At 44.2% G+C, this 25,880-nt stretch overlaps 1 protein-coding gene across 2 annotated transcripts in view; it reads left to right on the top strand.

Annotated features, from left to right (window-relative positions):
- Nucleotides 1–255: 255 nt before the first annotated feature.
- KIT (KIT proto-oncogene, receptor tyrosine kinase) overlaps nucleotides 256–25,880 on the top strand; it is a 73,405-nt gene continuing 47,780 nt past the window's right edge. Inside the window, exon 1 of one of the 2 annotated variants that reach the window (XM_035113018.3) lies at nucleotides 256–614. In XM_035113018.3, the coding sequence (XP_034968909.3) occupies nucleotides 551–614 (64 nt within the window). In that variant the 5' untranslated portion in view covers nucleotides 256–550. The remainder of the gene's footprint in view (nucleotides 615–25,880) is intronic. The other variant, XM_035113019.3, reaches the window with a different exon arrangement.

Below are 25,880 nucleotides of genomic sequence, written 5' to 3'. Positions count from 1 at the left end.
TTTTCTTTGTAGAGTTTTGAAGGGAAGTAGTCGTGGTGGCTTTCATTGTTGGGAGAGCTACTTCTGCATTGCCTCTTCCCCTTCCCATAAAACAACTACTACCTTCTTAATTAACACCTCCCCCTTGGAGTTTCTGGGAGACTTGGAGGGGAGAGAGTGGTTTATTTATTTATTTTTCAATTTAAAAGGGAAAGGATTCCTCTGTGTACATTAGAACGCTTCCAGAAAAAAGGAGAGATAACTTGCTAGGTCTGATTGGCTCCCTTCAGCCCTCCACATTGCAAGCCCCCCCCTCCCAACCCCGCGCCAGCCCCTGGAGTTTGTCGCGGGAATATTGTCTGTCGGAGCCAGTGGGCTGCTGGAGAGAGAGAGAGAGACAGAGGCGTGGCCGCAGGAGGCGAGAGGCAGTGCGAGTCGGGCTCTCTTGCGTGGAGCTGGCTTTGCTCGCGTCTCTCTGTGTGTGTCTTTACGCGCGCAGGGTACCCTTCTTCCGAAAGGTCAGCCTGGAGAACCTCTGCGCCTGGAGGATCGGACGCCGGGCAGCGGGACCATGGAAGGCTCCCGAGCTTTCTGGGCGGTCGCTTTGCTGGCTCTTCTTCTGGGCGAATCAACAGGTGGGAAGCGAGCGGGTCGGATCCCTTCTTAACGGCGGCGTTCCGGGAAGCCACCGGCGGCACCTGGCGCGCTGAGGACGGTTGCGCACGGCAGCCGAACGACTGGCGCGCGCGGAGAGGCACAAACGGTGCCCGGGTGGGAGGCGCGTCCTTGGGTTTCGCGCCTCTCCCTCGAGATCCGTGCTGGGGATCCGGGAGCACAGAATATGCACACGCCTGAGGGTCAGGCGGAGAGTGGGGAAATTGGGGGCGTGGGGGGCAGAAGGGATTGTTTGGCAACCAGCTTGGGTGGCTTCGCGAGTTTGGGTGAAACAGCTCGGCCCCTTTTTCCCCCAGAGGAAGGGCAGTTGGAGCTCGAGGTCAGCTTGACCCGCTTCCCATTGGGAAGGGATCTCGAGTCCGGTTTAAGTTGTAGGCGGCCAGGGGGTCAGTATTTGCAGTCATACCAATCACGGGATGCGCCTTCCCTTAGGCTCCAGCGCTCCGATCCGCAGGCGCGTTAAGCGTCAGGAAAGGCTGCAGGTTTATTTTGCAAGCCGCGATACTTAAATGCGCAACTTTAAAGTTATGATCTTTTGAGGGGTGGGTGGGGATGGTAACAAAACAAAACAAACAGTTTCATTGATTGCGAAGGAGCTTTTTCCAAATAACGTGTTTTAGTAGGATTCAAATGACCGCCCCACTGTATCGCATCAGTGAGCCCTGTCCTAAATTCTCTGGAGAAATGGGGGTCTTCTGCAAGAAGCACTCCGGTCCTAGAGGGAAAATCAAGTTATGTGGCAAAATCAACGGGACAACGCAGTCACATCCTGTGCACCTTAGAGCAGAAGCAAGCCCAAAGGACTTGGAATCATGCCAGTTTAAGTCCTATTGATTTCAGTGGGTCTACTCGGAGCATAACTACCTTTTACAGAAAACTGTTGCTTTGAAAATGCAGGGTGTTTTTTTTTAATTGCATAAAAAGCAAGTTGTAATTTCTACAAATCTTTTGATATTGAGAAATAGTTTTTGTCATGTTAGGTTAGTAGAGCGGACCTTCCCGCCAGTACTTGCAGTAGTTTGTGTTGATTCCCCCTACCACTTGGTTGTGGAGCCATTGCTTAAGAATCTTGCTCATCCAAACTCCCAAGCCATGTCTCAGCATCCACTATCAGTATCCACTATCACACAAAAGATTTGTCTTGCCATTGCCGCTGCTGTTTTTTTAGTGTCAGACAACACATGCTGAGATTGGAACCTGCATATGGCATATAAAATGACCGGTTTCTTTGGGGAGCCAACATACTGAGTCTTAAAGTGGCAACTGCTGCCACGTTGTTTGCCGGATCATTCCTCCCCCCCCCCCGACCTCGTAAGGTGATTGCCACCCTCTGCTGGCACCTGTCAGTGAGAGCCATTTGGTACACAGAAAGGACATATTATATAGTTAACATGCGTTTTTAAGCCTGCTACCGGTGGATGTACCTGTTGCTGGTAGGTGCATGTCAGAAGCCACTCAAAAAGCCTTAATTGTATTACAGCAGTGAAATCAAAGCAGAAATGTGTTGTTAAACCATGCCAGCCACTAATTCCTACCCGAAGCTCAGTGCAGCTGAAATCTGTGAGTGAAATCAACTGAGATGTCCGGATGGCTCTGCGGATTGCCATGCCACATGCATGGTATATTCTGTTATGCAAACTGTGTGAAGTGCCTGTCTCACACGTAAAGAAACAACCCTTCAATTCCCTTAGCAGACCTGCTATTGTGATCTTTTAGGAGTGTTATTTACTGGAAATACGGAATGTTGAAATGTGTTTTGGAGCAGGGCGTTAGTCAACAACAACAAAAAAGAGTGCTGAGTTGATACTTGTGGGGGAAGGGGGAGTTTCTGTATAGAGTAGTGAAAGATAGAAAGCTTGTCTAGGATTAGTAAGGAACACCATGCAGAAGTCACAGTATTCCCCGGATATAACAGTGGAGGAATAATAGAGTAGTTTACAGTGCTGGTTGCACAGGAATAATTGGATAAATGTTCTCAACTTGCTCTATGTCGGCTGCAGCTATGGACTTCCAACATGTTGGTTTCGTTGCTCTTAAAATTCCTTTTTAACCCCCCTCTTTTTAAAACCATTTCGCGAGGAGTCTGAGCTGCATCCTGGGCAGGTGCAATATTAGAATTTGCCACTGAGAGGAGACTCCAGCAACCATATACGTACAGTTCTCACTCCGGAATGCCTGCAAAACTGCCTATGTGAACAACTTTTTAAACTTCTGTATTTTGTTTTTTGTAAGCAAGTTGGTGGGTTTTTCCATGCCGTGTCTGTCATGGGGGTGGGTGGAGAGTATGAATCTCTCTGCACGGTGCTGTTTTTGAGGCTAACTTATCTCCTAATCAGTACAGCCTGCCTTTGCGGTTGAAATGAACGTTGCAAAGCGTACAGCGGTGAAATAATACACGAGATTGAGGGCTGTGTCCACCACTTTTCCAGTGAAGGAGGAACCAAAGCTGTTTATATCTGTTCTTGGTTAATGTAAATGGGTTTGTTGGGTCTAACCCAGCACACCTAATTCAGGGTTTCCCCAATGGCTAATTAAGGAGCCCAGCAATGTAATTTCGTTCCTTTTGGTCCCAGTTGCAGTTCTCTGTTGACCTTGTCACAAATCCCTCAGATCTGCTCTGTCAGTTTGTTGATATACGTGCATGGAGCCATCTAGGTAAAACATAGTTTGCATTGCAGTTTTAAAACCATTAACTTGGAGGTATAAGAACCAGCTTGCACGGCACCTTTGGTAACCTCAGATCCTTACGTAATTTGAAAACAGCTGCGGCTGTTTCTTATTAGGCGTACCTGGTGACCAGCTGCAGCTTTTGGCAGCAAAAGACACCTGCCCAGTCTTTACCAAGCCACCACTCACCTGTCTGTTGCCAGTGGACTCCCATAAACATGCACTTGGCTATTTGATGTAGCATTGACTGTGAGCACAAACAGCAGTTTATGAAGCAGAATATTAATAGCTTGCTTGGTCCCAAGCAGGAGTCACACAAATTGCTGCACAAGCCCAGCATTGTATTTATTGTAATTGTTGTTGTTTACCATCTTGAGCGCCATTGGTGAAACAGTGGGAGACGGTGTATCGTAATAAATAAATGAGCACACACCAAAATTTGTGCCACAGAAGTGTTGGCAGTGTTATGCTGGCAAAAGCTGGCGCCGTCTTTCAAGAGCTTTGTGCATGAATCAGTCTGTGGCTTTTAACCATGATAGCTTAACAATGTGAAGAGGCTACCTGATTAGTCCTACACCCTAGATATCTGTACACGTGTTGGCCATATCCACAGCCGGCATTTGATTGGCATCAATGTGAAAGGAGGCATGCCTGTAAAGAGATGTCTTTGTAGAGCTCTCCCCACAAGGAGGAGAACTCTAGGCCATCAGAGATCATATCTTCATGTGCATGGACCCCCCCCCCACACACATTCAAACTGGCACCAATCATGCATCTAGGGCTAGCTGTCATTTTCTCAGAAGAACATCCATGTGTTCTGAACACCTGGGTACCAAACAACTGAAATGGGCTCATGTTTTGGCTCAATACACGAGTACCAGATGATGTGAACCGCCCAGCGGCAATAAGCAAATAGATAGCCAGGAATTGGACATAGTGGTTGGTGATAGTGGAATCTAGAAGTAGGAGAGGGAATGGACTTATCTATCTGGTATCCTGAAGGTCTTTGGACACTGCACATTCAGCTATGCTTGTTAGTGATTGCAGTAAGAGGGCGGTGGAGTTTAGCTATTGTGGCTAATAGCCATTGATAAACTGCTTAGTGTCTGCTGTATTGTTGCAAAATGCTATAATTGAATTGCAATTGGCAGGTGGTATGGGGAGAGCAGATTCTGATCTTTCAGAGGATGGTGCGGCAGCAACAGCTGCGTAATTAGAATCAAGACAAAGCCAGGGACACAAATCGGAGGAAGTTGAAACAATACTTAAGCCCTGTTGAAATCATTGGCTTAAATTCACACACTTTAGCATCTATGTGTCATTTATTTCTATTGGGCTTAGCACTATTCATTAAGGGTAGCCCTCTTGATGCATGGCTTAGAAATGGTAACTTTTGTGGTCCACAAAATCTGATGGGGACCACTTTGGCTACTGATGAACTTTAGAATTGAACTTTAGGCTTTTATAATAGTCGAATTGGAACTACTCGGAAACAGCCTCTTAAAGACGCTGAGGTAGATGCTTTGTTTCAGGCTGATCTCAAAGTTGTGCCATGCGAACATAAAGGTAGGTAAAGGGACCCCTGACCATTAGGTCCAGTCGTGACCGACTCTGGGGTTGCGTGCTCATCTCGCATTATTGGCCGAGGGAGCCGGCCTATAGCTTCCAGGTCATGTGGCCAGCATGACAAAGCCGCTTCTGGCAAACCAGAGCAGCACATGGAAATGCCGTTTACCTTCCCGCTGTAGCGGTTCCTATTTATCTACTTGCATTTTGACGTGCTTTCGAACTGCTAGGTTGGCAGGAGCTGGGACCAAGCAACGGGAGCTCACCCCGTCACAGGGATTCGAACCGCCAAACTTCTGATCAGCAAGCCCTAGGCTCAGTGGTTTAGACTTAATATTAGATCAGGTTGCACACTAATACCCGAGGTTGTACGTGTCTGCTACTGGAATATGTGAGGCATGTTAGTGACATCTTTACTCTTCTGCCCTGGCAAAGGACATGTCGCAGAAGAAGGTGTGGATTGTTGTGAGCAAAGTTGATTGAATCAGCTTTGAATCAGATAGATCCAGGGAGTTATGTTGACGTGTACAAAAAGAAGGAAAGAATTGCTGGCATTCTTAACCCAGGAACGGAGCGATTGGTCCTGATTCCTTGCCTGAAACATTGCTTAGAATCACTGTTATCAGCTGGGTGTTTCTTGAGGAGTACATCTCTGAGAAGCTGAAACCTTAAGCCTCCATCATTATGTTCTGCTTACCTGGAGCAAGTAGCAGCTATCCCTTGACAGGAATTCAGGTGGCAAACTGCTGCACCTACCTAATACAGCACATTTTGTCCCTGCAACCACATGGGCAGGCTGCATAGTGCAGCAACATATTGTGCAAGTCTTGGCCTGGTTTACATGTTTACAGACCAGTACTATATATTTCTTGGTTGGAGGAGTGGGTCCCAGTCTCCATATACAACACATGTAGCGGTGTGTGTTCATGTGTGAAAGAGAAAGAGAAATCACACAAATTGGATTTCTGTGCACATAGCCTTCCATTTGGAATATCCACTTCGCCCTGTGTGTGGGTGTCCATTGCTGTGGAGAGGAAGGGTGTTTATCTGTGGCTCTGCCATGCACATCTGCAGATTGCTGCACGGTCTTGCCAAAATGTGAGCCAGGCCTATGGCAGTACTGTGTGTATCTGTGTGTGTGCATAAAAGGGTCACTAGACAGCATGTTTTTAAGGTGAAATGAGCTAGAAGCTGATCTACTTAAATCCGTCATTTCAGCAGTGCCGTCCCATTAACACAGAGAAACAGTGAGCTGGAGTTCTCCTTCCACGTTCTGCCTCCTGGGACCAACCAGCCAGCCCACTATGGGGAGAATCATGGTGGTGACGTCAAGAAGGAGGAGGATAAAAAGCGGAAGCTGGCAAATGGAGCTAAACTGGGCAGACCACCCCCTAAACAAATACAAACCCTGTGTAAGCTTTATTTCAAGCAGCAGGATTGGTTCCACCAGCTTGCTCTTTCCACCTGTTGACCTCCATATTAATAGTGAAAGCCACATCCATTTTTAATGCATTTCTGAACATTCTACCTCAGAACATGGTCTCCATTATTGACATCAATGGTTTATTTATTGCAAAGATTAAATACTAGGCCAGAGATAAGGCAACTGAGCTTTTCTTGGTTTATCCCCCACACGTGTGATGAGTGCCTCATGATTTCTGTCAGATACAGTACCGATAGGATGTATTTTTTTTCTTCGGGAAAAACCTGGGAAAACAGGGTTGGCCTTACATCATCTTTGGAAGGTCAACACACCTCCTTAAGCGTTGGTGTGCAAAGGACAAGAGGTTGCTGGAGTGATTATTTCTGCCTCCTGTTTCTTTGTTTAACTATATTCGGGCATTGGGTGTTCTCTGGAGCCTCACAGAAGGGAACGTTTGTTTGTTTTTGCTCTGAGTGACACATTGGATTAATTTATTAATATGGAGGAGAAGCATGAAGATACAGAAGGAGACACGCTGCCCTAATGGATCTCTACCTAGGCAAACATAGCGCAGACATTTACATTAGGTTTAGTTTCTTTGTTTACTGTTCTGCTTCACTCTTTTCAATAGAGGGGAACTGGCACAATACCTAACTAACCTTCCTATGAAACGGAGCTATTTACACCTTCAACTCTTCAATTTTTTCACATTTTGCATCTTTGTGGCCTTGGGTGGGTGGGCTTCCAAACCTTCCATACAGTTCCCCGCCCCCCCCATTTTACACCTTAACTGGAAGGTTGCGCATTGTGACCTTCCTTTCTCCCTCAAACCATGGAAATTTTGGACTCTTTGAATCCCCAGTTGGTCGTTAATTTCATGGGCTGACCTTGATCAAGTCACAGTCTCTCTGTTTAACATCCTGGCAGAGTGGCTGTGCTGATGAAGTTGGGAAAAACCCATGCATGCCACCTCCGCGAACCTTTTGAATGTAGCTGCCACCTTACTGTTTTGATTTCATCTGACCTGCTGCACGAGACATGGTTGAGAATTGCAGATGAGGATTCACAACTAGAGACTTCTGTAGCACCTTAAAGACTGATTTTATTACAGCATAAGCTTTCATAGGCTATGACCCACTTCATCCGATGCATGCTGCATCTTCGAAAGTTGCCCAGTAATACGTAAGCATATTATAGAAATATTATAGAAATATATATTATATTATAGAAATATTTTATAGAAATATAGCATTTCTCAAGCTTGGCTATATAGAATCCTCTTGTCTCCATAATTTCATGTCTTGGGAACCACTTCATGGACTGTGGTAATATACTAACATGGGTCTACCTTTGAAGACAGTTCAGAAACATTAACAGGTACAAAAGCTTTGTGGAATGCTACAACATGGTCTTAAAAAATCAGGACCTGCTTGTTTCTTGGCCAATTCAAATGGATAGTTTTTCACTTTAAAGCCTTATATGGCCTAATTCTTTCTATCACCTTTTCCTGTGTATTTGCCTACATGCAGTGTTAGAAACTGGGATAGGAAATCTAGGAGCCAAATGGCTTCTGGGACCTGAGTTGTGGGTGCCAAAACAGAATGGCTAGTTGTCACCGGGGGGGGGGGGAGGTCAGAAATCCTTCTTATTTATTCTTTCGATAAGCATGAATTAATACACAATTCACACAAGTGACACATTGTTAATACCACATTTTTGGTAGAAATTGTAATTACAGTGGTACTTTGGGTTACAAACACCTTGGGTTACAAACACTTACTAACCCAGAAGTAGTACCTCGGGTTAAGAACAGAAATTGCGTGGCGGCGGCAGCAGCGGGAGGCCCCATTAGCTAAAGTGGTACCTCAGGTTAAGAACAGTTTCATGTTAAGAACAGACCTCTGGAACGAATTAAGTTCATAACCAGAGGTACCACTGTACATGTTTAATTTGGTGTGTTTACAATAAAAATAATGGTACCATACTTCAGTTTTCAACACACTCTACTCTTTATTGTTAAACTCCTTCACACATTGTCTATCCTTAACATATACTTTGAGGCTTCATTTCAGTAATCCTTGAGTGTCAGCCAGATGCAAAAAAAATGGAACCCAGACTTTTGGAGGTGCTCGCAAATGGAGAATCTTTAGGTGCGAAATGCACCTGGCACTCTGCTAATTTCAAACCCTGCCCACATGCATTGTGCAAGGATTGTCCAAGGAGCCTCTCTTGTGAACACCTCTATCATCTCAACTATGTGTACAGGATTGCAAGCCTTCTCACTGCAGCTGTGAATGTCCCTGTCTTGAGAGCTTTGCTTGGAACCCTTCCCTTCCCTGTTGACTTTTAGATGGCAAGTGACACTTTGAAAAAGAATTCAGAGAGATTTTAATCAAATTTATATATTTTTTGCTTGTCTTTTACCTCTTACTATTTTTTTTAAAGTTGGGTATGGTATTTTGTTGTTGTTTATTGTAAACTTCCCTCCCTAAATCTGCTCCAGAAGGTTTTTCGGGGGCATGGGATCGTCTCCAAAACAGATTATTTATTTACACAATGGGCTTTGCGTGATTGGCTACTTCAGGGCTACACCTGTGGTCCAATCAGTTTGTGGATTGACTTCTGCCAGCAGCCTGATTGGCTGCTCCTGCAGGCCAATCAGGTTGTGGATTCACTTCTGCCCGTCGCCTGATTGGCTGCTCCTGCAGGCCAATCAGGTTGCGGATTCACTTCCACCTGGAGTTGGATTGGGTGGCTCCTGCGGACCAATCAGACTGCTGATTCTGGATCCTATTGTTCTATGATTCAGCTCAGTACATAACACCAGTTCTCCCCTATTTTTTGGCTGGGTTCACTACTGCCAGCCCTAAGAGCCCTGGCATGCCTGGGTGAGAGGCAGAGATTGTAGAAGGTAAGATAAAGTGGGAGAGACTTCTGTTGTTCCTTGAGTGCCCCAAAATTCATTGCAAATGAGAGCCATGGAGAGGTGTGCTGCTGGGCAACCTTCTTACAAGAGGGCCAGCAGTTTATCTGATGAGCTGGTGGCTTGGTTTGTGGCTGCCTGCCATCATCCACAATAAAATCATGTACCCACGTGTGCCTGTTCCACCTGGTGTGAGTGTCTTATGTTTCTTCCAGGTGGATCTGCATATAGTCAAACCTGCAAGTTTTTGAAGGTTCTCCCTGTCCTGTTGTGCAGGAGGAGGATTCTCTCAGGATCTGAAACTTGCGCGTGAGAGAGAAACCATGCAGGTGGGCCTCTTCCATGCCACTGAGGCTGGAAAGCAGGGAGGCCAATGTAGTTGTGGGGATTATATGAATCGTCGTATGTTCTTTAGATGCAACATATCACATACTTGCCTAAAAAGGTTGGCCACCACTGTTTTACTACATTGTGAGACCTTTAGCAACTATGGATATATAAAATATACCAGTCTTATACTCTTCTGCTCAGAAGTGACCTCCATTGAATTGTCTTAGGCTGCAACCCTCAACACAGGTGCTTGGAAGTAAGTCCTTCTGAACTGAGTGTGGCTTTCTTAGTAGATCTGCATAGGATTGTGCTGTTCTCCTCATCTTAAGCCCTCATGATAGGGAAGGAATCCATCTGCACATCCCCTCTTATTCCCCCCACTGAAACCAAGTTTTTAGTATGTATAACTGAATTGAATATATACTCTCCCCCCTATTTGTACTTGATTCCTTTCTCTATTACTTTCCATATGCCAGATGTGATTTTGTAAACCCTTTGGGGACAGCGAACTATCTTTTGGATGTGGCCATTGTAAATTATATAGCCTTATATAGTGTTACCCAGTGCCGTGGCACCCTGGGGTGCCTTGAATGATGGTTAGGGGTGCTGTGGGGAACACTGGCCTCTGACACTCTTCCCTTCCCTTCCTCCTCTGATGCCCCTTTGCATCTCTGCCTCCCAAAGGCTTGCACAGCTGTTTGTTGCAGCACCCCTGGCTACAAGCTCCCCAGGTGAATGATGCCTCTGGGACTGGCCAGGGGGTGCTTCCCAGGTCCCTGTGGGGCAGTGTGAGGAGGCACCTCGCTTTGGGGCAGGGATGGGGGACAGCTCAGAGACCAGAGGTGGTGGCAGCAGCTCCCAAGTAGGGAGGAGAGGAGTCTAAGGGGACACTCCACAAGGGAGGGTGTTTGAGAAAGGGTGAGGGGCTGCCAGCTTTGCAGCCCCTCACCCTGACATAACTGGGCTCCTGAGCCCCATGGGGGTGCTGCAGAAAGAATGGAGTTGGTCAAGGAAGCTGTGGACTCAAAAAGGTGGAAAACGGCAATTAATTGAAAAATAAAATGACCATAATTTTTTTTGTGCCATAAGATGCACCTGACCATAAGACGCACCCATATTTTTTAGAGGAGGAAAGGGGGGAAAGCCCTGGTTTTGGGGGGATCAGCTCACAGTTGTGCAGCTTCTTTTGCAAATGGGAAAAGCCCCGTTTTTTGGGGGGGGGGTCAGCTCACAGTTGTGCAGCTTTTTTTGCAAAGGGGGAAAGCTCCATTTTTGAGGATCAGCTCAAAGTTGTTGAGCTTACTTTGCAAAGGGAAAAAATCCTGTTTTTATGGGGTTCAACTCACAGTTCTGCAGCTTCTTTAGGAAAGGAAAGGGAGCAATTTCTACAGTTTCCAGACAGATAATCAGCCAGTCACATGTCACTGGGGAAACAAACAGCCTCCGTCTGCAGAACATTCAGCAATGGAGGCCTAAGCAAGGGGGTGGGATGGGAAGGGAGCTAGCATCCCTTATCTCCCTCCCTGATCTCTTGCAATCAGCTGCTGAGCGGCTTCCTTTCAACAACCTCTTTCCCTCTTGTTAGCCTTTAGCTCTTTCTTTTTCTTTTTTCTTCTTAAAAAAAGCACGACCTGCTTTTCACCCCTGGGCAATTCGGCTCCATAAGATACCCCAGGAAATAAACTGCCACAGGGGCCGGATTAAACTGACCGGCGGGCCGGATTACGTCCCCCAAACGGACTTTGGACATGCCTGATTTATGAGATGTATTTTATAAGGAGAGGCATTAGTAAGTCAAGGTGAAACCTCTTTAGGCAGGTTCTTTTCTTGTCCTCCTGTCAATTTCACTCCTCTAGAGAAGTGCCATCTCACACAGTTTCCCTTTTCATTTGAGCATCGTGTTACAGATGTTGTTTGTCTTTTTAGAGTATTACAAACATCTTCCAGGATTTTGACTCATTTCCTCAAGTCTCTCTTAGCTATTCTAAAAGGAAAAGAGGAAATTAGCTCTAATATCCTGAAAGCGATTTTTTATTTTATTTTTTAACTCCGTGTAGTACTCAGTTTAGTGAAATCTCAGTTTGTTTCCAACTTTCCCCTCCACCTATATTTCTTTTTTTCCATCCAAGAGAGGAACATTCTACATTTATTCTGTTTCCCCGTTATTCCTACTGGACAAAAACCCCATTCAGAGTATAAACTTCAGATTCATTCTTGTCCTCTATTATCCTGGCCTTCCTATTCTGAAAACTGAACTATCTAAACAACTGGAGTTCTCCTGTTTGAAGTATCTAAACAAAAGTCCCATTGTTTTGGCCTGTATTGCCCTATAATATGTTGGGGTCAAGCCACATCAAACTGTTTACTTGCCACTCACTTCCTTCAAGTAACTGGCAATGCCTGCCACCATGGGCTATTGTGAATTTGTTGAACCCTTTCGCTCCTCACCATCCATTTCTTCATCCTTCACCTGGTTAAGGTTGCTTATCTTCATAGGAATCTACCTTAGACAGTCCAACCTTTGGTCCATATAGCTCAATATTGTTTAAACCACCCTTCCCCAACCTGGTGCCCTTCCAAGTTGTTTTGGACTACAATTCCCATCATCTCAGGCTGCTTGGGTCTGATGCGAGTTGTAGTCCAGAACATGGAACTAGATCCACAAATGAAACTAATAATGACAACATCTGTAGGGCACCAGGTTGGTTGTTGTTTTTAATCATTTTTATTGATTTTTTACCTAATCAGCCACATTAAAACAAATTTAATACAAATTTTCCAAAAATTGGTTTCTGGCACTCCGTTCTTGATGTGTCTGTTCTTGTTGCTGCATTATTTCCCTAGTTGTTTCTAATTAACATTTCGTTCCTCACAGTTAACTTTAAAATAGCTTTGTGGTTGTTAACCATCAACTATCCACTTGCTAATTCCTGCATGTACCATATTTTGAGGTTTACAATATCTGCAAGAGAGGTTGATGAAGTAGGGCACCAGGTTTGGGTTGGGAAGGCTAGTCTAGAACGGTAGGCAGAAGTCACACCTGGAGTTACCAGGGATAGGAATGGAACTTGGAACTGTGATGTGCAAAGTATGCACTTTGGGCTACATCCCTTCCCTGGCTGATACACTCCCCCACTCCCCCGCTGGATAGTCAGGATGTGAGGGTGGACCTCTATATGCAGCTGGGCTACAAATCCCATCATTCCTGTCTATTGGCCGTGATAGCTGAGGCTGTTGGCAGTTGGGAGTCCTATAACATCTGGAGGGAGGTAGTAGAAAAGGCACTTGGAGGATTGCATCACCACTCCCTTCTTGTCAATCAAGTTATAAGACCACCAGTATCCAAGACTGCCAGTATCCAAGACGCCACACATCAGACTGCAATCTGCTGAAATCAACGAGAGTTGAATGGGACTGGCTTTTGAGTAGGCATGTATAGTTGTTGGCACCCGTCCTGTTTTCACCTCCAGGGGTGAAGTCAAACTGCTGGAGAATCACAGCGCCTGCAGAGACCGGTAACTCATAACTGCTGCCTTCAGAGTTGTTTTTGATGCATTAGTACAGGCATCCCCAAACTTTGGCCCTCCAGATGTTTTGGCCTACAACTCCCATGATCCCTAGCTAACAAGACCAGTGGTCAGGAAAGATGGGAATTGTAGTCCAAAACATCTGGAGGGCCAAAGTTTGGGGATGCCTGCATTAGTACCAGGGCGCAAGTCTGACCATTGTGTATGGAGGTCCTGGGCTCATAAAAAGACCTCACACCCCATCTCGGCCTTGCTGATGTGGTCCAAAGGAAAGGAAAGCAATAAATTTGGCACTAGCTGGGCTGCAGGAGTTGCCAAAAGAAGGCATACCAGGCACCATCCAACCATCTTAGGGACTCCATTCCATATTTGTGTAGGGCTTACTCCTTACACTTTTCATCTCCCAAAGATGTCCCACAAGGTATGTATAGAATTGGCCTTTTAATTATATCCCCCCATCCTTTTGCATCTTGCAGTAAAATTACACCTCTTGTTTTGTGCATGTTCAAAACTGTTAGCTGTTGTTTTATACTGTTTCAAATGTGTTGTATGGTTAATAATAATAATATAATAATTTTTAATTTATATCCTGCCCACCTAGCTGGGTTTCCTCAGCAATAAATCAATAAAAACCAGTAACAATAATAACAAACAGTTTACAGTTATACCCAAATTAAAGTAACCGCCAACCCCAGCTAAACATTTAACCAACACCAACCCGACAAAAATGAAACAGAAGATCCCAAATTAGAACTGTTTAAAACATTTTAGCCAGTTGCCCCAACCCAAGAGTTGTTCCAGCAATGTCCCAGTGGCCCCCCAGGAGCCTCTTTTAGCTGTTCAGGGTGAGCGAGGTCCCCACCCCATAGGCCAGGTGGAAATGGGCCTTGCGGCAGGGAGCAGGTCTCTCTTCCAGCACTCAGGCAGCAGCCGTGGTTGGGGTTTTTTATTATTGTTTTATTGGTTTTAACATTCTATGGACTGCCCCTGGAGAATGCAGGTGGATAGGCTGTATAAAAGTATAACTAATGACTAATAATAAATAAATAAGAACCAATATTGTAACTTCTGGCAACTCTGCTCATTTTTCCGGCAGCACCATTGTTGTGGTCTCTCTGCAAAGATATGTATGCTTGTGTTTCCCTAATAGGAAGGAGGCTAACAATGGCACTTTGAAGTACACTGTCCAATCTGTGTAAAGTGTACCCTGAAAACACATGAGTCAACTGACTACGTATGTGAGAATGACCCCCCTCTCACACACACTAGTTTTTCATGGTGTGCAAAGAATACTCATGCAAGTCAGTCACATGACATGTATAAAAATAATGTAGGACGGAATTGTACAGGTTAACAATGCAGGGGAAGGACATATGTAAACATCATCTTTGGCACCCTGATTGCAATCAGTGGGACTACTTCAGAGTAGATGTGTTTAAGATAGGAATGCCAGTCTTGGGAATGATTACATTTGGGGGGTTTCCACATTTGGGGGGTTTCCACAAAGGCAGGTTGTACAGTAGACCCAAAATAACACTCCTGTCTCCCCTCTTATGGTGAATCTTTGTAAACGAACCAATTATACAAAAAAAGGAAAAGGAAAATATTCAAACTTCCTTTTTCTTCAGAGGCAGGTACAAAGAACATGTCGATCTGTCATTCATGGTAGTTTTACTTAAATTATTTTAATAACGTAAAGTGATTATGAACAGTACTGATTATGTTCCGTTAGTAACATAATCAGTTGTACATTTCCAGCTCTGCATTTTACTTAATTAATCAGTGTTACTACTAAGCATCCGGGACCTGCAGAGTGGGGGTTGGAGAAGTGTTTACGTCTTTTTTCCTGTTTTCCTCTATCTGAACAATTCTTAGAGCTACCCAACACTGGGAAAATCCCATTAGGCAAATCTCATAGTCACACCTGCAGCTGAGTTTGGGAGACTGGAACTGTGAATAATATATTCCTTTTTAAAATAAAATAAAATAAATCTGACTTGATTGGAGAATGGCAAGCTCCCTATGACTGTCGCTGAAGACTTCAGCTTCCTAGAGTTTAACAGCTCCAAATCTGCTTCGTTTTGTGGTTGGCAGCACCAGTGGGAGGTTTGATTCTGGAAGCCTGACAAACGAGTTGACGCTATTTGGAAGGAGAAGATAACAAAGGTATTCGGATGTGTTGTGCCTTTTCTTTCCTGTGAGTAGTAGACTTGGCTTGGCAGCGTTCGACATACCGAGAACGGATGTCCCTCGTGGCATCAAGTGAGCTATTACAAACAAAGACTGGCTGGGAAGAAAGAAGAACCAAAACTCATCGGTTCCGAGATCTAATGAACACTAGAGTGTTTTTCTCCTCTCTCTCTCTTTTTTTTAAAAAAGGAAATTAAAAAATTCGGATGAATGACAGCAAAAACTGAATCATGTTGCTTTGATTTCCCGTACCATGGAAAGATGACTTCAGAGGAATTTGTTTGGGATAAGGAAGCTGGAATTGGGAAATTTCCTAGGCACATGGGCACATTTGGAATGTTGAAAGAATGCCTGCAAGCACACACACCTTTTGGTTGCTTCCTTCCCATCCTAGCAGAGAGAATCTTTCACACACATAATTCACTTTTCCATGGTTCTGGGTAAAAGTCAAATCTAGTAGAATTTAAACCAGGCATCCCCAAACTGCGGCCCTCCAGATGTTTTGGCCTACAACTCCCATGATCCCTAGCTAACAGGACCAGTGCTCAGGGATGATGGGAATTGTAGTCCAAAACATCTGGAGGGCCGAAGTTTGGGGATGCCTGATTTAAACAGACACTTTTCCACAGGGATGGGGAGAGTCAGGCATGGGGGGAGCCAAATGTGCCCCCCCCACAGACCTCGGACCACTCCTATTCTTCCTGCACCCCAACTCACAAGCCCTAATAATTACAGTATTGCTCCTTGAGAATGTGTGCTTGAACACTTGATAATGCCACTTCATTAGCTGGATAAACAATAAGAGAGGAGGGTATGTCAGTGTATGTCAAAAGTAGTCTCCTGTGCAAAGGTAACATTGGCATTATACTGTAGTTGCTTTGCCCATTTCTGCCTCTCTTACCAAAGCTCAAAATCTCACCCACCTACCAGCCACCTACCTCAAGTGTCATTATGAGCCAACATTTTAAAATGTGTTACGCAAATAGTAGAAATTATAAAAAGCGTGTTCGTGAGAAATGAGGAGACCCATGATATCCATATGGAGTTGATGCCAGACATTGTGGGATTTGACTATTATTATTATTTTTAAAAACCTAACGGATAATTAAAGAAGGCAGGCATTTCCAAATGGTGATTCAGAATCCATGTGTTTAATCACAGCAGTTTAGATGGTGGCTTGTCATCCTACACAGGTGGTGTGTAGTTAACAAAACAAGCAGAGGGATTTTAAAGGAAATTACCTCTTCCACATCAAGGGACTGTGATCAAATGATTAGTGGCTTTTCTTAGAGGCAACTTCTGTGGAACAGAACCGACATCCGCAAGCCTGTGAAAGTCAATAAGGTAAAATATTTTGGGGGAGAGAATAGAGCTGGGGGCCAGGCTCTCACCTCTCCCCAAATGCTCCCAGGGGCTCTTGCGTGGCCCTAGCCCCTTGCCAGGGGTTCGGACAAGAGCAAGGTTTGCTTTAGTTTATGCCTAGAAAACAAGCCCCACAATGGATTCCTTCAATGGAATTCCTTGCAGCAGCAGCATTGGAGGGGCCGGCACAGCCAACCATACCCCCTCCACCAACCAAATTTAACCAATGCCTAACAGCAACCTTACAAGTTGTGACGATTTTGCTACCAAGTAGGCAAAAAACCAAATGGCACTGGCCAATCAGCCAAATGGAAAAATTCCTACCAGGCCCCTGCCCCAAAGCAGATGACCCCATGACAGGCATAGCAAGGTCAACATGAACAGCCCTAAATATAGGGAGGGTGGGTGGGTGATCTGATGCATGCAGTGAAAAGAGGGCAGCTCAATGCTGCGCCCAGGGAATAAATAGCCCCTTGGCCGTCAATCATAAATTGCAACATCAAATTCTCCCAGAGGTGCCCAATAAGATTCGTGGCCATCCAAACTAACCCGCCCAGCAGCAGAGGGGGGTCTTGTCTGTCCCCACCGCAACACGTGCTCTCCATGAAGGAGAACACGCTTTGTTATCAGTGCTCCCCAGCTGGCTACGTCATCTCTATAGAGGCAGTCATTGGGGGATGTTCCAGGTTTGCTTTAGTTTATGCCTAGAAAACAAGCCCCATAATGTATTTATTGTTTAAGCTACTGAGTGTGGTGAGATTGCAGATGTTGTGGTGAGATTGGGAGCGAGCCATGAACTGCCTTGTTCATTTCCCAAAATAATGACTTGTCAGTTTCCCAGACTAAAAGAGTGTAGCCTTTGACTACATGACAGGAGAAAATCCCCACAAAGAAGATGTCCTCAATGGTTGGCTCAAACAGCGCTTGAATTCGTTACGTTTTCCTCAGTTGCACTTCGCAGACAAAGGCTGGATTCTGATCTCTGCTATTTCGGTGAAATTTTAGAGCAATCGAAACAAAAATGGCTCCTACATATTGTGCAACTATCATCCTATGCCTTCATTAGTTATGTAAGAGAGAAATGTTTACAGACAGGTTATTCTTCGCATCCACAAATAGCTGGAAATGTAAACATCCGGAATATAGAATTTTATTTTAAAAGTCAAGATTTGGAACCATTTGTTTCTTTTTTCAAAAAAAAATGTTTATAATTATTTACAACGGAAAACTATTCAGATATGAAATTCTATTGGAAGGGAATCAGGCATATGTGCCAAAGCAAACATTTTACTGTACTGTGTGTTCAAGGACCTTGCCAATCAGACTTTCGCAACTTGTAACCAGCTAAGCCAATTGTAACCTACCAAACGTGTATTACTGTTTTCGTTCTGTTTTGTTTTGCAGTTTCATATAGGCAGCAAGAGCAGGAGGTCATTGGCATAATTGGGGCCAGTCCTGTCATCACAGCTACTCCTGTGTCTCAAATTGAGATTAGAGTTCTTAAAATTTAGTGGGCTTCCTCAAGCTTGAATCATTTGAGGACCACGTTTCTGGTATTTCTTCAGTCCTAGAACCTTAAGCCATCTATGTCTGGCAGCCAGCGATTAATTTAGCACCCTCATTAGGGATTATTCTCCCCACCAAAAGCAACTGACGATGGGTGAAATATTACTTCGGCTTGGAATTGAGGTTGGCAAACTGAGCATCCCTTACTCCTGCAAAAAAAATAATAGTAATAATAAATCATAAAGTAATTAAAGGTGGTGTCCAACATTACTGCTACTGTGACTATTATGTAGTTGGAAACCCATTTTGGCAAGACATTCTGCACTGCAGATTGAAGGGTTCTTGGACTTCGATGTCCACACAGACTCTAAAATGGCTACCTACTTCTGGATTTCCTAAATGTCTATGCAGTTATTAAAGACATAGGAGGCCCTTTTGAGGCAATCCACTGTCAACTAGAGTTGAGATATAATATTAGCTTTCTTTCACCCTCAGTTTAGTTGTGTAGATTATTTTAATCTGCATGTTTTATTCATTGTTGCATTTTTCTCAAAATGAAATATATTGCAGAGGGGAAAACCCAGAGATAACAAAATAGCAACAGTAGAATAATTACTGTATGTAGTTATTGCTATTTTTCCCCTTTTTTGTAAAGGCTTTATCTAGGAGACTATCAGAATATCTTTAATGAAACTTCAATATCTTGATTAAATTGCTGCTAGCCCTTGAAATAATTAGCATTCATATTACCAAGAAAGCTGCACTTCAGTTGAATTTGGTGTTTTCTAAATGGCTGGTGATTCAAATGGTGTTATGGGGGAGGAAAGCTTTGCGGCTCTCCAGATTTCCTTTCCATTTATTGATGCTACTTTCTTAAAGAAATCTAGAAAACATCATCTCACACCCTTGTGGCACATTACAGTAAACACTTCTTTCAAATAAAAAAAGTAAAGAGATAATGCGCTTTTAGAAGCGCCTCCAAAGATAAGTTGCGGACTGGAGTGGGAATGCAAAATCATTAAGCAAATTGTCCTGTAAAAGTTACAGTGAATGAAAATGTAAGAACTCAACACATTTGAATGATGAATTTTCCATTAGTGTAAGTTTTGATCTGTTTTAATTGGTGCAACTTAATTATTTTATATTTTGCATATTTAAATGTACAATGGTTGGGAGGGAAATTGAGAGGGGGAGCAATTAGTTGATTAGCAGTTTTATTAATCTGGAACAAAACGGAGTACATTCCAGAAAGTAGCATTAATTTTGTAGGGGAAATAAAAAATGTCCACGTGTTCTCAGTAGGTGACATTTTGATTGAGCAAAATGCATGGGGGGTCGTGCTGCAAAAACCCACCACAATGCTCAGATAGAGATTGTCAGCAAGGCCAAAATGGGGCCTCCGAGAAACAAGAGAGATGCAAGTTTGGGAGAACTTGAGGTTTACAGAAGTAGGTTTTTTTGGTGGATGGGGACAAATGGGGAATTCCTCCCCACCCCCTGTCTGGGGTGGAAAAATCAAAAGAGGGCTTAGCATACTCATTCAGGTCAGTTGGAGAGGGTAAAAACAGGTGTATATGTGTGGATGTGGGTACATTTGTCTCCTTGAGCTTTGAAAAGTATCCTGTCTGGAAGGAACCCTGAGCAGGAACATTCCTGCCAGAAGGTGAGGATCCACTGCAACCTTTGTTGCAGATCTAGCATGGATTGTCCAGTCAATAAATATGGCACTGAAATCAATCTAACTCTCATTTTGATGCAAAGCTTCGCCTTTACTTCCAATTCATGAGCTCTAGCCAAATATAGATCTACTTTTGCGTTTCCTTTCACATCCTGTTACCTGTTATTGCTTACGTATGTCCATTTTTGACACGTATACCCTCAAGGCGACTTTCAAACTAATCATAATAAAAATAGTAAATTCAGTATCAAAGCTAAACATCAGTAAAAACCGCAAGATAAAACCAGCGCACGAAGCAGCTAAAAGCAGTTTTAAACCAACACTATTAAAAGCGCAAGCAAACCTCCCGCACGCCACGTTTAATTGAGTTGTGTCCAGTACAAGTCGTTGTCTATAATGAGCATAAAGTTGAGCACATTAAATTTTCTCACTTCACTATAAGCTCCTCTCAGTGGGGGCAGATAGAAGAATCCTCGGCTGAATATAGTGGCTGCAAGGTTCAAGTTATGTCATGGGTGTGGGAAGGCATGTTGAACCAATTCGGCACCCATTTTTGTTACGGTATTCTATCCCTCGGCTAAATAACTGTCACAGTTCTTCTATCTTTTCTATTCCTCCAGGTTTGTTCTAGGGTGGTTCCCTGCCCCCCGAATATGTAGTACGTGAGGATTGATATATATGTCTACAGCTGAGGACTTTTCTGGTGCAAGTGAAAAATGATCCTGGCTTGGCCCCAGCAAGCCATCGCAGCTGCACACCACCTCAGCTGCAATTTGGTGGAGTTGGTTATCCCATTCACCTGCCTCCTGTCCTTTTTATTCTGGGTGCTTTGTGTCCCTTATGTAGCAGCATAGCCATACTCGCCCTCTTTCTGCCTGCCCCTTCGACCTCCTTGCTTTTGTGGCTGCATTAAAACTCCCTCATGGACCACATCTCATCCACCATGCCCTGGGAGAAGTGTTTTTTTTATCATAGGAACACTAGAAACTGGCATAGGTCCATCTAACTCGGTATAGCCTGTCACCAACTGGCAGAAGCGGCTTTCCATGGCTTCAGGCAGAGAACCCTTTCCAGACTTTCTTGGTGGTGCCATGAATTGAACGTGGGACGTTATGCGTACAAATTTGATGCTCTTCCACTGAGTTACAGCTCTTCCAACAAACATCATAAGGGATGTCTCCTGCAAGAACCATCACCTTTATTTTATTTTACTTGTACTTTCTGAGGTAAACCTTGATTCTCCCGACTTCCCTCCTCGGCCCTTTGCATTTTAGCTTGTTGCTTTTCAGAGTTTTAAAGAGAAAAGGATTAATGTTAAAAGAGAGAAGGAGATTATCATTATCACATTATCTCCACAGATGGTGCAAACAACCCATTTGGTAAACAACAGAGTCCTTGTTAATCCTGTCTCTTTATCTTCCCCCAGTTTTAAGACTTTCCAAAGAAACCACTATTGATCTGAAAACCTTTGGGGTATTTAGCTCAGGAACTGTAACTGAAGGATGATTGACCTGTTTTTATTAAGCCTTGCTGGGCTATGGTGTCAGTTGTGTTTAATTGTGGCAACAAAGTGCTTTGTTCCGCAGGGAGACCTGTAAACATAGGTACCTGTAAAGTAGGTATTGTGGTCATTGTTGTTTCTCTCTCCCCCCCCCCCCCCCGTGTTGCGAATCCAAATAGGAACAACAGGGACCTGAACTTTCTGTAGCCCCTTATTGACTCCACTGAGAAATGCAGGTGATAATCACCTCTGATAACATTGTTCTTGGTTAGCCATGTGCAAAATGCACCACAGGTGTCAGTTGTGGAGCAGAGGATGACCGAGGCAAGTCACGGGGAGCTCAAAAGCTTGACTGAAAGACATCAGTGTAGCTGAGCAGCATCAGTGCTATTTTATACTGTAGGTGTGAGCAGTGAAGCGAAGTACTTTTGTGGTATCTTACCCCTCCCCAATTTGGGGGGATTTGGGCTGGGTCTTGCCATGTTCTCATTGTAGGGCAGGGGTAAAGGGGTGATTTGCCTTCCCACATGAAGCAGGCCAGCGGCCTTTGAGGAACTGTTGTGTTCCCTTTGCTTGTGAGGTAGTGGTGGGCCTGACAGAGCTGCTTGGCATGAAGGTGGGATACAGCTCTGAATTTTTAGGGTCTAATGTTTGATGGAGGACTAATAGGAGACCTAATTAACAGGAACAACTAATAAAAGGACTGGCTTCACATTACTTGGCCTGTTCTGTATAGTCTTAAAAGAACTCGGGCAAAATCAAAAAGTGTCACCGGATTAGAAACTGTACAGCAGTTTTGGGGAAGCCCTGACCCACAAGCCCAGTCTGGCCTAGCAGGGCTCCTAATTTGGCCCACAAGGCCATTGCCCCAAGGTTTTGGCTACCTGCTTTGCCCCTGATGCCATAAATGATGCCAGGTGTGCGGCAGGTAAAGTTAAGGCTGCAAAGGCAAAGGCTGCAAAGTGTGCAAACAGGGCTTTGCATTGGTGCTTTTTAAATTTGACACTCAACGCAACCTCTGCTGAAAGTGAGGGTTGTCCTGCAAACTCCACTTCTTCTTCTTTACCTGCCCTGACCACCTGTCAAAGTGGCCCACAGGAGTGGGGGGGGGAGGTCAACACCCGCTCCCCACCCCTGCTCTACAGCAAGAAATCTCAAATGTTTATTAAAAAGGTAATTTTGTTCCTGATATCCAACATGCTGTTTTTCAGTAGTGAAGTGCTATTTAATATAGTAAATGCTACTGTTGCTGTCGCAGTCCTGAGATATTGCAGCAGGCAAAGCTGCAATCCCACAGCAGGAGCTGGTACCTCCGATGGTTCTTGAGGATAGTTAACTCCCTGTTGTCTAAGGATGCACATACACATGGGCAAGGTGCTGGTGTCACCAGTATCAGTTGGGGCAGTAAATGGCTCTTGAGATCATGGAACTATGTGATGAGGCCACCAGCAAACTAATGTGATGAGTGCCCTGATCACCATTACTTTTCTCATACAATTGCATTGTGTTCTCTTCCTTTTTGGTATTGGAAGTCCATAATTGGGAGATTTCTCTATGTGGTCTCTAAGGCTACAGGCATTTATATGCACTCAAGTTTTGCTGGTTTTCTTACAGTTTTTAAGCCCCATGTGGGATTGCAGCCCTATTACTCCTCTTCACTGCACTATATTGCCATGATGTAATAATTACAGTACACTGCATTTTCATTCGAAGATACCATTCCTCTGCCAAGGTTGCATATTGTCTATATCATAGCAGATGTGCAATATGTTTATCAGTGGTCCTGTGCCGCATTTCTAGTCTTCATCATATTGTGGGGTGTGCTTGCTTCTCTTGAGTCATCGGGAGGACTTTTCACCTCTACAGGCATCTTTCTCTACCGGGCCAGTACTTGGTTTTGCATTTTGGGGGCTGTTGGAACAGGAGCATTGTGTGTGATCAGTCCTGCTGGGTTGGGGGTTAGAATTGTTTGGGTCTTTCTATGTCCAATGCCAAGCTTATATTTGAGCTAGGGCTGGACTGCTTTCACCCTGTTTTGAACTTTGGCTCCCAAATTGGGCATAATCACCCCACCTCTAAAACAAGGTGGCCGATGAAGGGGAAAAGCAAAGCGATTCATCGGGGGGGGGGTGTTTATTAAAGCAAAGCGGCTTTTTACTTCTACTTCTGCTTCTGCTTCTAACCCCAGGTTGAATGGCCGCCCATTGAATGTGCAGCAGTTTGCCTGTAACATCAAAAGCAGGAGAGCTGACAGACACATGTCAGGTCACTTGCATGTCTTTGTTCAGTTTGGTGGGTCACACATTGTGTTCCAATGAACACAAGTGTGATTTGTGGCATTTTGAAGGTCCGTAGCTCAGTGGTAGAGCACCTGTCTTTCATGTAGGGTAGACGTTAGTGAACTAGATCAGTGTTTCCCAACCAGTGTGCCTCCAGATGTTTTGGGACTACAACTCCCATCATTCCTGACCACTGGTCTTGCTAGCTAGGGATGATGGGAGTTGTAGTCTCAAAACATCTGGAGGCACACTGGTTGGGAAACACTGAACTAGATGGACCACTGGTCTGACTCAGTATAAGGAAGCTTCCTGTGTTGCCATGATGTGCGGCGTGTGTTTCTTTTAATACCACAAAGTGGTTTTTGTTGCTGTCTCTTCTTGGGAATCCTAAATGGGCACATGATGAACTGCAAATGCTGCTCTCGGTCCTGTGACTTTGGATTCATTCTTGTCAGGGGGACGTATGCTGAGTACCTTGTTAGAGGTGTATGGTGGCTTAGAAGAGAAGATTCATTGTAAGCCCGACAGAAGCCTTTGAATGTATGACTTGGAAATCATGGCTGCACAGAGTGAAAGAAAGCTATTGTTCCCTATGGATGCCAAAGCAGAAAATAAAAGGAACGCATGCATGGAAATAAAAGCGAATATGCATATTTTTTTTGGAGGTTGGGGATTCAAAATGTTTTAGTGTGTGCATGTGCTTCTGTTAAACCTTCTCCAAAGAATGAAAGAGTTTAAAATGAATATAGAAATAATAAGAGTGATACATACTTCCCCATCTTTCGTGTCACATATATATAATTCCCCCTTAAAAACTGACTTTAAAAATATTCTCTTGGTAACTCCGTGAGGTGAGTTAGGTTGAGTGATGGGCTCAGGCTCAGCCAATCCTGATTCATGCATTTATAGTGTTTCCCTGTACAGTGGAATCTTGGTTCTCGAACACCTTGGCACTCGAACATTTCGGCTCCCAAACGCTGAAAGCCCAGAAGTAAGTGTTCTGGTTTTCGAAACCCGAACATCCAATGCGGTTTGTCAGCTATTGTTTCCGGGGTGCCTGCCTGCACCAATTGGAAGCCGTGCCTTGGTTTTCAAACGTTTCGGAAGTTGAACGGACTTCCAGAATGGACTGCGTTCGAGAACCAAGGTTCCACTGTAGTTGTTGTTGAAGTTGCCTGTGGAAAAGGCTGGATGCCTCTGTAAATATTAGGGAGAGATTGCAATACCAGGCGCTCCCCAGGATCTGGCATCGGTGTGACAAGTTCATAACACACACACCCCATTGTAGCTTGTGGTAATGGAGCTATTCCACATGTGTTATTGAGTGGAATAGGCTCCATGAACTTTATGACTCAGCAGAAATTTAAAACCTAATCCTATCCATCATGCTACTCAATATACCACACTTAAGGTCAAAATGTGTTGCATGCCTAATTACAGCCATGGAGGTGGGGGTTTGGGGGGGAGGGGGTTCGAAACACACAGGGAGGGGAGGGTTGGGGTTGGGTTGAGGACAGAAGAGGGAAGAAGTCTTACCATCCCTGCATGCTGTTATTTTTGTCACAATCCCTCCCACCCCAAGCAACTGTAATTGATTTAAGAAAAAAGTGAGACATAGCAGCATACTACACGTTCAAGTGTAACATGTAGTTTGGCCCCCAATCTTTGTTGATTGGGAGGGGTCTCTATTGATTGGGTTGATTAGATTCTGAAGAGAATCTGACCTTCTCTCTCTGCCTTATCATCTGCATTTAACTACCTTTGGATTTCTCAATAGCTGGAGTGTTTATCTGATACCCTCTTAATCCATTGTGCTTCTAAGAGCTGCTAAAGTTGCCGGTTAAATAAATTTGGTACTGCCCTATAATCCATGCAAACTTCATTTGCAGGCTGAGCCGATGGCATTGTCCCTAATGCTGAGAAAAATCAACTTTCCCCCAATAATTAATTAATTGAATTGTTCTTACCATCGGTATCAAATGAGCACGCTGTAAGCCAAATGGGGCTACGCTGGTTTTTGGTTTTTTTTAAAAAACTTTGTGGGCATCTACAAATTATAAGCAAATGATAATACAGTACATAAGCTGTCAGATTTAAACTATCTATTGAAATGAAAAGAAAAGAAAAGAAAAGAATCCCCTGTTTGCGCGGCTTAACTGTGATAAGACATACACCGTAGCTGAACTCAGGTACTTGAACTTAGACCTCCCCAAGATGGCCAGAATTAATTTAACTCCCTTTGATTCAGAGCTGTAGCTTAGTCGGAGAGCGTGT

This window comes from Zootoca vivipara, chromosome Z1 (genome assembly GCF_965207765.1).
Source record: "Zootoca vivipara chromosome Z1, rZooViv2.hap1.1, whole genome shotgun sequence".
In the NCBI taxonomy this organism is placed as follows: domain Eukaryota; kingdom Metazoa; phylum Chordata; class Lepidosauria; order Squamata; family Lacertidae; genus Zootoca; species Zootoca vivipara.
Note: the sequence above shows the minus strand (reverse complement) of the source record. Positions and strands in the feature narration are given on the sequence as shown.